Genomic DNA, 13,296 nt, shown 5'->3' with positions numbered 1-13,296 from the left:
ACCTGAGAAAAGCCGTCATCAATCCACTTACTGTAGACTGTGATCGTAGCTTTATGAGATTCACTATAGGGTTAGTTACTGGATGCCATCTGAGTCGGGGTCTGGATGACATTTAGCTAATGAAGCAAAGCACAGCACACACAACAGCATGAGTGAGATTCAGACAACTGATCACCTACTCCGGATGTACTGATCGATCTCTCTCAATCCATCTCTTTCTCTCTGTCGCTGTCTCTCTCCAACTCTGAGGATGTTTACCTTTAATATTTTATTCCCTGATTGATTTCCCTCAACAGTGTCCTGGACGTTGACCAATCGGACAGCTGCATGTGGAAGGTCTCAGCCAATGATGGAGGCCTGGCCAGCAGCCTGGGTCCTAATTCTAACGCTAATCGCTGATTGGCTGGAAGCGGCTCAATCACGGGACTTCACTGTGAAGGACATCATCCTCCTCCATCCATCAAGTATGAATACACATGCATTGGAAATGTATTTTTGTATCAAATTGTAGTAGATGGAGTCTGATACCTTTCTTTTCTTCTGGTTGAGTCTGCTGGCAATGTCTCTGTGACCTTTGAGATGAGTCATCAATACTGTGATGTGACCATTATAACAGCCAAGAGAAAGGGCATCCATCCATGACCCTCTGATCCAGAGTTCTTATGGGGGCACACAGGGGCACGTTCCCCCTCATATTTGTCCTGTAACTGTTTTTAAAAATATATATTATTGTAATTTGTATTATTATGATTTATTTTTTGGTTCTTCTTTTATGAATTTGTCTTTAGCTCGCCCAGATAGGTTGCCAATCTCCAAACCTCATAACTAGATACCAAGAAGCCATTTCAGGCTATCAATCAAATTAGAGTCGCTATTTATAAAACAAGCTATAGAAAGTTGGTTTCAATTTCAGTTTAATCCCCCAGAAAATACAGATATGGCAAATATGACAACAAATATTAAGGTTAAACTCAAAATATTGTAATTATTTTTTTGAGAAATAAACCCCCCCAAAAACGGTATAATCTTTGTAAATTATATCATAAATAGGACTGGTGGAGTTGTCACACATGCAGCTAACAAAAATATATGCCTGCTCTACTCAAAATTACAACAAACTAATTGCAGCATTACCGCACCAATGGAAGAAGCAAGTGGAAGGGGGAAAAGTAAGGAACTTGTCTGTCAGCCCTGCGTTAAAGAACAACATTGGTTAAAGACAATTGTGATAAATAAAAAAGTATAGCAGTTTTATTTAAGGACCAAAAATGGACAGCTGTTCCATATAGATGCAAAATAGTTGGGGAGAGATTTCAATGTACCGACTCCATGGCACATGGTTTATAAACTGATACACAAAACAACGCTGGATTCAAAACTTAGATTATGATACAAATTCTTGCAACCAATAACATTTTATCTATATGTGGGATACAACCATCCCAGCTCTGCAGATTTTGCTGCGAAGAGACAGAATCATTAGCTCATTTGTTTTGGTACTGTCCATATGTAGCTTGTTTTTGGTCGCAGGTTCAGGAATGGCTGAAGAATTTAAACATTTGGAGCTAACTCTGCAAATAGCACTGCTGGGTGGTTTACAAAGTCATAGTCAATCGTTAAATAATATTTAAATTGAACCTTTATTTAACTAGGCAAGTCAGTTAAGAACAAATTCTTATTTACAATGACGGCCTACCCCAGCCAAACCTGGACGACGCTGGACCCTATGGGACTCCCAATCATGGTCGGATGTGATACAGCCTGGATTCGAACCAAGGACTGTAGTGACACCTCTTGCACTGAGATGCAGTGCAACTCGGAAGCCCTATATAATAATACTCTTAACAAAAATCTTTATCTTTAACTTACGATCTGTATAAACTATGAGAATAGAAAGGCTCAGAACTTTTGTGAAACATCACAGCACAGCTGAACAATATATAAGCAAATAAAAATCCAAACAGAGATAGATGGGAGGGGTTGAGTGGAGCTTAATGGCGGGACTGAAGGGTGGGATTGTAGAAAAAAGCTGTTTCAGGTGTTTGAAAAAGGCTAAATTCTCCAATTTACAGAGGGGGGGGCTTGGCCCTTCGCCGGAACAGCCCCCCCAGCCGTCCTCACGTACTTTGTGCCCCCTCAGATCTTTGAGGTGCATGCCGCCCCTGCTCTGATCCCCAGACAAAGGTGACATGGCCACAGCTGGTAATGGTCACAGTCAGGCCTCTCTCCACCCTGCCTTCATCTTTGAAGGTACTTTCCATATCTAGATGAAGAGATTATAATAAAACAATATTTATCCACAATGCCAGTGTAGGGGAGTGTATCTTCCTCATCCACTCAGAATATGTACCACTGTGTGACACAGTCTCTGGCTTACTACATCTGCGGTGTTGGGTATCAGTGAGATGTGTGCGAGTTTCCAGACGTGACTTCCTGTTTTCCACCCCTTTCTCTCTGTGAAACTGAGACGCATTCTGTCCCTGTTCCTCAGACTACAGTTCTCTCAGACTACAGTTCTCTCAGACTACAGTTCCTCAGACTACAGTTCCTCAGACTACAGTTCTCTCAGACTACAGTTCTCTCAGACTACAGTTCTCTCAGACTACAGTTCCTCAGACTACAGTTCCTCAGACTACAGTTCCTCAGACTACAGTTCTCTCAGACTACAGTCCCTCAGACTACAGTTCCTCAGACTACAGTCCCTCAGACTACAGTCCCTCAGACTACAGTCCCTCAGACTACAGTCCCTCAGACTACAGTCCCTCAGACTACAGTCCCTCAGACTACAGTTCCTCAGACTACAGTTCTCTCAGACTACAGTCCCTCAGACTACAGTTCCTCAGACTACAGTTCCTCAGACTACAGTTCCTCAGACTACAGTCCCTCAGACTACAGTCCCTCAGACTACAGTTCCTCAGACTACAGTTCCTCAGACTACAGTTCCTCAGACTACAGTTCCTCAGACTACAGTACAGTATACTGGTCTACAGTGAGAACTGGGCTCACCGCCGCGTGAGAAGTATGGAAACGCACAGTAGCTCTAAGAGGCAGGCATATACGAGGTCAGAACCCTAATGGTTCCCCTCCTCTACTCCCCTCCATCTCCCTGCAGTCAAACACTGACATCTCGTCTAATGTATTTTACCTCAGCTCTCTTGGTACAATCTGCCTTCAACATCTGATAAGCCAAGAGCTCCTATATCAGGTTTATGGTTGTTCATTTCATAGGGATATCTGAGCTGAATTCCCCAAGAAATGCGTGTATGTTTGGACCCACGCCCCGGCTTGTACAGGGGGATAGGATGACCTTGAACAGCCCTGGGGGCTTGGGGTATGGAGGGTGGATTAGAGGGAGTGTGTGTGTGTGTGTGTGTGTGTGTGTGTGTGTGTGTGTGTGTGTGTGTGAGAGAGCGAGTGTGTGAGTGTGTGTGTGTGTGTGTGTGTGAGACTCGCAGGCAGGCAGACTTTTGTTGATCATGATCATTGATCATGATCAAAATTAGTGCACTATATAGGGTATAGGGAATAGGGTGCCATTTGGGATGCACATTATCCAATGGGAGGCACATTATCCAATGGGAGGCCTGATTCTCAGTGTTCTTAGTATTAACATAATGGTTGCCAATTGAACAAACCAAACAAGCCTACTGTTTGATCACGGCAGATGGTCTCCATGCAAAGTTTAGAGACCATTCTATTCTAGAATCTAGACGGTTGAACTGATGGTTCATTAATTCAATTCAAACTGTATTGTCCTGTCATAATATGTCATAATATAACATGTCCTGTATGTACTGTAGTTACATGTCCTGTATGTACTGTAGTTACATGTACTGTATGTCCCGTAGTTACATGTCCTGTATGTCCCGTAGTTACATGTCCTGTATGTACTGTAGTTAAATGTCCTGTATGTACTGTAGTTACATGTCCTGTATGTCCCGTAGTTACATGTCCTGTATGTACTGTAGTTAAATGTCCTGTATGTACTGTAGTTAAATGTCCTGTATGTACTGTAGTTACATGTCCTGTATGTACTGTAGTTAAATGTCCTGTATGTACTGTAGTTACATGTCCTGTATGTACTGTAGTTACATGTCCTGTATGTCCCGTAGTTAAATGTCCTGTATGTACTGTAGTTAAATGTACTGTAGTTACATGTCCTGTATGTACTGTAGTTAAATGTCCTGTATGTGCTGTAGTTAAATGTCCTGTATGTACTGGAGTTAAATGTCCTGTATGTACTGTAGTTAAATGTCCTGTATGTACTGTAGTTAAATGTCCTGTATGTACTGTAGTTAAATGTCCTGTATGTACTGTATGTACTGTAGTTACATGTCCTGTATGTACTGTAGTTAAATGTCCTGTATGTACTGTAGTTACATGTCCTGTATGTACTGTAGTTAAATGTACTGTAGTTACATGTCCTGTATGTACTGTAGTTAAATGTCCTGTATGTACTGTAGTTAAATGTACTGTCGTTACATGTCCTGTATGTACTGTAGTTAAATGTACTGTAGTTACATGTCCTGTATGTACTGTAGTTACATGTCCTGTATGTACTGTCGTTACATGTCCTGTATGTACTGTAGTTAAATGTCCTGTTTGTACTGTAGTTACATGTCCTGTATGTACTGTAGTTAAATGTCCTGTATGTACTGTAGTTAAATGTCCTGTATGTACTGTAGTTAAATGTCCTGTATGTACTGTAGTTAAATGTACTGTAGTTACACGTCCTGTATGTACTGTAGTTACATGTCCTGTATGTACTGTAGTTAAATGTACTGTAGTTACATGTCCTGTATGTACTGTAGTTAAATGTCCTGTATGTACTGTCGTTACATGTCCTGTATGTACTGTAGTTAAATGTCCTGTTTGTACTGTAGTTACATGCCCTGTATGTACTGTAGTTAAATGTCCTGTATGTACTGTAGTTACATGTCCTGTATGTACTGTAGTTACATGTCCTGTATGTACTGTAGTTACATGTCCTGTATGTACTGTAGTTACATGTCCTGTATGTACTGTAGTTACATGTCCTGTATGTACTGTAGTTACATGTCCTGTATGTCCCGTAGTTAAATGTCCTGTATGTACTGTAGTTAAATGTCCTGTATGTACTGTAGTTAAATGTCCTGTATGTACTGTAGTTACATGTCCTGTATGTACTGTAGTTACATGTCCTGTATGTACTGTAGTTACATGTCCTGTATGTACTGTAGTTAAATGTCCTGTATGTACTGTAGTTACATGTCCTGTATGTACTGTAGTTAAATGTACTGTAGTTACATGTCCTGTATGTACTGTAGTTAAATGTACTGTAGTTACATGTCCTGTATGTACTGTAGTTAAATGTCCTGTATGTACTGTAGTTAAATGTACTGTCGTTACATGTCCTGTATGTACTGTAGTTAAATGTACTGTAGTTACATGTCCTGTATGTACTGTAGTTACATGTCCTGTATGTACTGTCGTTACATGTCCTGTATGTACTGTAGTTAAATGTCCTGTTTGTACTGTAGTTACATGTCCTGTATGTACTGTAGTTAAATGTCCTGTATGTACTGTAGTTAAATGTCCTGTATGTACTGTAGTTAAATGTCCTGTATGTACTGTAGTTAAATGTACTGTAGTTACACGTCCTGTATGTACTGTAGTTACATGTCCTGTATGTACTGTAGTTAAATGTACTGTAGTTACATGTCCTGTATGTACTGTAGTTAAATGTCCTGTATGTACTGTCGTTACATGTCCTGTATGTACTGTAGTTAAATGTCCTGTTTGTACTGTAGTTACATGCCCTGTATGTACTGTAGTTAAATGTCCTGTATGTACTGTAGTTACATGTCCTGTATGTACTGTAGTTACATGTCCTGTATGTACTGTAGTTACATGTCCTGTATGTACTGTAGTTACATGTCCTGTATGTACTGTAGTTACATGTCCTGTATGTACTGTAGTTACATGTCCTGTATGTCCCGTAGTTAAATGTCCTGTATGTACTGTAGTTAAATGTCCTGTATGTACTGTAGTTAAATGTCCTGTATGTACTGTAGTTACATGTCCTGTATGTACTGTAGTTACATGTCCTGTATGTACTGTAGTTACATGTCCTGTATGTACTGTAGTTAAATGTCCTGTATGTACTGTAGTTACATGTCCTGTATGTACTGTAGTTAAATGTACTGTAGTTACATGTCCTGTATGTACTGTAGTTAAATGTCCTGTATGTACTGTAGTTAAATGTACTCTCGTTACATGTCCTGTATGTACTGTAGTTAAATGTACTGTAGTTACATGTCCTGTATGTACTGTCGTTACATGTCCTGTATGTACTGTAGTTAAATGTCCTGTTTGTACTGTAGTTACATGTCCTGTATGTACTGTAGTTAAATGTCCTGTATGTACTGTAGTTACATGTCCTGTATGTACTGTAGTTACATGTCCTGTATGTACTGTAGTTACATGTCCTGTATGTACTGTAGTTAAATGTACTGTAGTTACATGTCCTGTATGTACTGTAGTTAAATGTCCTGTATGTACTGTCGTTACATGTCCTGTATGTACTGTAGTTAAATGTCCTGTTTGTACTGTAGTTACATGTCCTGTATGTACTGTAGTTACATGTCCTGTATGTACTGTAGTTACATGTCCTGTATGTACTGTAGTTAAATGTCCTGTATGTACTGTAGTTAAATGTCCTGTATGTACTGTAGTTAAATGTCCTGTATGTACTGTAGTTAAATGTCCTGTATGTACTGTAGTTACATGTCCTGTATGTACTGTAGTTACATGTCCTGTATGTACTGTAGTTACATGTCCTGTATGTACTGTAGTTACATGTACTGTCGTTAAATGTCCTGTATGTACTGTCGTTACATGTCCTGTATGTACTGTAGTTACATGTCCTGTATGTACTGTAGTTAAATGTCCTGTATGTACTGTAGTTACATGTCCTGTATGTACTGTAGTTACATGTCCTGTATGTACTGTAGTTAAATGTCCTGTATGTACTGTAGTTACATGTCCTGTATGTACTGTCGTTACATGCCCTGTATGTACTGTAGTTAAATGTCCTGTTTGTACTGTAGTTACATGTCCTGTATGTACTGTAGTTAAATGTCCTGTATGTACTGTAGTTACATGTCCTGTATGTACTGTAGTTAAATGTCCTGTATGTACTGTAGTTACATGTCCTGTATGTACTGTAGTTACATGTCCTGTATGTACTGTAGTTAAATGTCCTGTATGTACTGTAGTTACATGTCCTGTATGTACTGTCGTTACATGCCCTGTATGTACTGTAGTTAAATGTCCTGTTTGTACTGTAGTTACATGTCCTGTATGTACTGTAGTTAAATGTCCTGTATGTACTGTAGTTAAATGTCCTGTATGTACTGTAGTTAAATGTCCTGTATGTACTGTAGTTACATGTCCTGTATGTACTGTAGTTAAATGTCCTGTATGTACTGTAGTTAAATGTCCTGTATGTACTGTAGTTACATGTCCTGTATGTACTGTAGTTAAATGTATGTCGTTAAAGGAAAGTCGCTCTCTGTTTGTAGCAGCAACATCAAACCTTTGTTTGCTGTAGCTCTGAGGACTACATATCGCTGTAGCTCTGAGGACTACATATCGCTGTAGCTCTGAGGACTACATATCGCTGTAGCTCTGAGGACTACATATCGCTGTAGCTCTGAGGACTACATATCGCTGTAGCGCTGAGGACTACATATCGCTGTAGCGCTGAGGACTACATATCGCTGTAGCTCTGAGGACTACATATCGCTGTAGCTCTGAGGACTACATATCGCTGTAGCTCTGAGGACTACATATCGCTGTAGCTCTGAGGACTACATATCGCTGTAGCTCTGAGGACTACATATCGCAGTAGCTCTGAGGACTACATATCGCTGTAGCTCTGAGGACTACATATCGCTGAGGACTACATATCGCTGTAGCTCTGAGGACTACATATCGCTGAGGACTACATATCGCTGTAGCTCTGAGGACTACATAGCGCTGAGGACTACATATCGCTGTAGCGCTGAGGACTACATATCGCTGTAGCTCTGAGGACTACATATCGCTGTAGCGCTGAGGACTACATATCGCTGTAGCTCTGAGGACTACATATCGCTGTAGCTCTGAGGACTACATATCGATTAGGACTACATATCGCTGTAGCTCTGAGGACTACATATCGCTGAGGACTACATATCGCTGTAGCGCTGAGGACTACATATCGCTGTAGCGCTGAGGACTACATATCGCTGTAGCTCTGAGGACTACATATCGCTGTAGCGCTGAGGACTACATATCGCTGAGGACTACATATCGCTGTAGCGCTGAGGACTACATATCGCTGTAGCGCTGAGGACTACATATCGCTGTAGCGCTGAGGACTACATATCGCTGTAGCGCTGAGGACTACATATCGCTGTAGCTCTGAGGACTACATATCGCTGTAGCTCTGAGGACTACATATCGCAGTAGCTCTGAGGACTACATATCGCTGTAGCTCTGAGGACTACATATCGCAGTAGCTCTGAGGACTACATATCGCAGTAGCTCTGAGGACTACATATCGCTGTAGCTCTGAGGACTACATATCGCTGTAGCTTTGAGGACTACATATCGCTGTAGCTCTGAGGACTACATATCGCTGAGGACTACATATCGCTGTAGCTCTGAGGACTACATATCGCTGAGGACTACATATCGCTGTAGCTCTGAGGACTACATAGCGCTGAGGACTACATATCGCTGTAGCGCTGAGGACTACATATCGCTGTAGCTCTGAGGACTACATATCGCTGTAGCGCTGAGGACTACATATCGCTGTAGCTCTGAGGACTACATATCGCTGTAGCTCTGAGGACTACATATCGATTAGGACTACATATCGCTGTAGCTCTGAGGACTACATATCGCTGAGGACTACATATCGCTGTAGCGCTGAGGACTACATATCGCTGTAGCTCTGAGGACTACATATCGCTGTAGCGCTGAGGACTACATATCGCAGTAGCTCTGAGGACTACATATCGCTGTAGCTCTGAGGACTACATATCGCTGAGGACTACATATCGCTGTAGCTCTGAGGACTACATATCGCTGAGGACTACATATCGCTGTAGCGCTGAGGACTACATATCGCTGAGGACTACATATCGCTGTAGCGCTGAGGACTACATATCGCTGTAGCGCTGAGGACTACATATCGCTGTAGCGCTGAGGACTACATATCGCTGTAGCGCTGAGGACTACATATCGCTGTAGCTCTGAGGACTACATATCGCTGTAGCTCTGAGGACTACATATCGCTGTAGCTCTGAGGACTACATATCGCTGTAGCGCTGAGGACTACATATCGCTGTAGCTCTGAGGACTACATATCGCTGTAGCTCTGAGGACTACATATCGATTAGGACTACATATCGCTGTAGCTCTGAGGACTACATATCGCTGAGGACTACATATCGCTGTAGCTCTGAGGACTACATATCGCTGTAGCGCTGAGGACTACATATCGCTGTAGCTCTGAGGACTACATATCGCTGTATCTCTGAGGACTACATATCGCTGAGGACTACATATCGCTGTAGCGCTGAGGACTACAAGAACTCACAATTAGTAGTCAATTGTACAATTTGCATTTCTTCTATAGCTCATTGAGTAATGACAATGTATTGATTCAGTGAAGTGTTTTTTCATTTTGGGACATGTTATTAAATCTACCAAAAAGATGTTATTAAATCTAGATGCTTAATAATAGACTTGAGCTTGTCTCCTCTTGTATCCACAGCCACACCTCATCCTGGAGGGTTCAAGTGCTTCACATGTAAAGATGCACCAGACAACTACGAATGCAATCGCTGGGCTCCGGACGTATACTGCCCACGAGGTAATTACAGTAAGGTATTTCTGGTATTTACAGCCTGCTCTGTATCTATCATCAAATCCTGTTAAGACCCTCTCGACTCCGTCCAGAGCAGAAATATAAATTAGAGGAAAATACCAGGCTGTAAAATGAAGGGTTATCAATGTTTTCTTTGCTGGTTTCTGTATCTTAAACATAGTGTATTTCAGGACATGTAACTACAGTACATACAGGCTGTATAATTCCACAGGCTCTCTTCTTTATATAGATATATGGTTGTCTACTAAATGTCTGAAATCATTGTGAAGTTATTTGTTGCCTTAAAGATTTGATCTTAAAAGCACATTCTTTGAGTTATAAACAAATGATAAATAGTAGTTTACCACGTGAAACGTGAGGAATGGTTTAAATCAATGCATCTGAACCCCCAGTCTCTCAGTGTTACTGTTCACTTCAGGAAGAAGAAGATTGTTAACACATGATATTCATGGAAATTAGTTACATTGCTGTTGAAAAGTAAGCTACATTTGCGTTTACTTCTTGAGAATACAGGGGGTGCTATTTTCCCATTAGCATAATTTGCTCAACAGATTAAACTGCCTCTTATTCAATTATTGCTCTTACTACATGCATATAAATAATACCATTGGAAAGAAAACAATCTCTAGTTTCTAAAACCGTTTCAATTTTGTCTCTGAGTGATACAGAAGTCATTTCACAGCACTTTCCATGACCAAGAACATAAAATCAAGATGTGTTATGCTGGCTTCAAAGCTCTGCCTATATATGGTCGTGCCCCCTATGACCCGAAACACACCTCATTCGCCTTCCTCTGGGTGTCAAGAGGACGTCAGAGGAGAAATTCTTTGTTTATCTGGTACTGACGTGAAATAAGACCTATTTCTTTGGCGTGACCGACAACTTCCGGTTTGCTGATTCGCACGAGTTGGAGCTGCGATTGTGTACTGTTTTGCTGGCGTTATGGATGAAAACTATCTCCGTGTCGAATTTTGTTTGATACATGTGACCATATCATCGTAATGTATGTTTTTTCAATATAGTTTAATCAGATTATTTGAATTTTTTTGGGAGTTTTGCGGTGTTCCGTTGTCACAATTTATTTACATTTGAGAGATCTGTGCCACTCGACCGGTACCTGTGCTAAATGGAGTGGGAAAGGAAGATTTCTGAACGGAACCAACGACTCATCTTGACAAAGGACACTTTGATCAACATTCTGATGAAAGATCAGCCATAGTAAGACCCAATTTACGATGTTATATCATATCTGTTGTGCATGTGAACTGGCCGTGGGCGCCTAGCCGAATCTGCCTTGTATAGCTATGCTAATTTAGCGCTACATTTTGTTTTCGTTATAAAACATTTAATAAATCTGAAATATTGTTTGGATTCACCAGATGTTGGGCTTTCAATATCTGTACGCTGTGTATTTTTCTGAAATGTTTTAAGATGAGTAATTCGTTATATGACGTTGGTCTCTGTAATTGTTCTGGCTGGGTCAGCACTATTTCAGATTGCAGCTGCAATGTAGAACTGTGATTTATACCTGAAAAATGCACATTTTTCCCAAAAAAAACTATGCTATACCATAAATATGTTATCAGACTGTCATATTATGAAGTTGTTTCTTGGTTAGTGGCTATATATATTTTTATCTAGTCGAATTAGTGATAGCTACTGACGCAGGAAAAAGCTGTTGGGAGTAAAAAAATCGTGTCCTTTGCTAACGTGGTTAGCTAATAGATTTACATATTGTGTCTTCCCTGTAAAACATTTTAAAAATCTGAAATGGTGGCTTTATTCACAAGATCTGTATCTTTCATTAGGTGGCTTGGACTTGTGATTTAATGATATTTAGATGCTACTATTTAATTGTGACGCTATGCTAGCGATGCTAATCAGTGTGGGGGGGGTGGGGGGTGATCCCGGATCCGGGGTTGAGGCTCGTTAGAGGTTTTAACTGACATACAATAATGTGAAAGTGATGTGTTTTTATCATCGTTCAACTTATTGCTCATTGGTCTGTTATTTCTCAGGATTCCATAGTGTCTGAACGTTAGATCAAGTTTGACAATATATAAAGCTAAACGGCATATATAATATATAAAGCTAAACGGCATATATAATATATAAAGCTAAACGGCATATATAATATATAAAGCTAAACGGCATATATAATATATAAAGCTAAACGGCATATATAATATATAAAGCTAAACGGCAGCCCTGACATTTAGCGCTGGAGAAATGTATCCATCTCTCAGCTGTAAATATTGCAGATTGCACCTTTAACGACAGTGTCTGTGTCTGACAGAGACCAGGTACTGCTACACCCTCCATGTGATGGACGTCCAGGGGAACACTGTGTCTGTGACCAAACGCTGTGTGGCCCTGGCCCACTGTCTGTCTACAGGCTGCACCCAGGACAACCATGAAGGATACGAGGTCATTAAAGAAGCCTCTTTCCTTTGAATAACATTACATTTCTGACACGGGCTGCTGAAGCAACTCCTACATGTACAACTGCATTTAATTTACCAGGTGAGGGACTAACCAGGGGCAGTTATCAACGGGGACACACATACAGCATGTATAACAAGAAAGGTGATATTTTAACTTGTATTAGTAATATTTGCAGTTCAGAATGTGTCTCTCTGCTCTGTGGTGTCTGGTGTGATTTACCACACTGTCATGGTAATCCCCAGGCCCTGGTTTAGAATGATCTCACTTGGATAACAATCTGTTCTCGTCTCAGCAGTTATTTGAATCTCTTTCTGGAAATTCCTCTGTCTGTGTTCTGTTTGTGGACATACAAACATAGTCTGTGTTCCATCTGTAGTCTGTGGTTGTATGTGTTCTGTCTGTAGTATGTCTGTGGTTGTATGTGTTCTGTCTGTAGCATGTCTGTGGTTGTATGTGTTCTGTCTGTAGTCTATCTGTGGTTGTATGTGTTCTGTCTGTAGTATGTCTGTGGTTGTATGTGTTCTGTCTGTGGTTGTATGTGTTCTGTCTGTAGTCTGTCTGTGGTTTGTATGTGGTTGTATGTGTTCTGTCTGTAGTTTGTCTGTGTTCTGTCTGTAGTTTGTCTGTGTTCTGTCTGTTGATTTAGTTTTTTGCTGGAAGCACCATTTCATGTATTCAAATTCTGTGTCTGTGTTAATGTACTCGGTGAATAAAGGTGATTCTGATTCTATCTCTATTCCTGATTCCAGGTCTGCACTGCTTGCTGTGAAGGAAACATCTGTAACATGCAGTTGCCAAGAAACAAGACGGACGCCATCTTTTCCACCACCTCTCTCCTCCACAGCAGTAACGGTCTACTCACACACTACTGGCTGCTCACTGGCTGTCTGAGCTCTACCGTCATCAGCGTCATGCTCTCCAACAGTCTATGA

At 40.8% G+C, this 13,296-nt stretch overlaps 1 protein-coding gene across 1 annotated transcript; it reads left to right on the top strand.

The window, feature by feature from the left end:
• The first annotated feature begins 349 nt into the window (after nt 1–349).
• On the top strand, nt 350–13,296 carry LOC120050871 (ly6/PLAUR domain-containing protein 6-like). The gene is made up of 4 exons (XM_038997396.1): nt 350–464; nt 9,806–9,904; nt 12,216–12,346; nt 13,114–13,296. The coding sequence occupies exons 1-4, from the start codon at nt 350–352 to the stop codon at nt 13,294–13,296; spliced, it is 528 nt and encodes a 175-aa protein (XP_038853324.1).

Source organism: Salvelinus namaycush, chromosome 7, assembly GCF_016432855.1.
Source record: "Salvelinus namaycush isolate Seneca chromosome 7, SaNama_1.0, whole genome shotgun sequence".
NCBI lineage: Eukaryota > Metazoa > Chordata > Actinopteri > Salmoniformes > Salmonidae > Salvelinus > Salvelinus namaycush.
The sequence above is the reverse complement of the archived record's forward strand: the minus strand, read 5'-3'. Positions and strand labels throughout refer to the sequence as shown.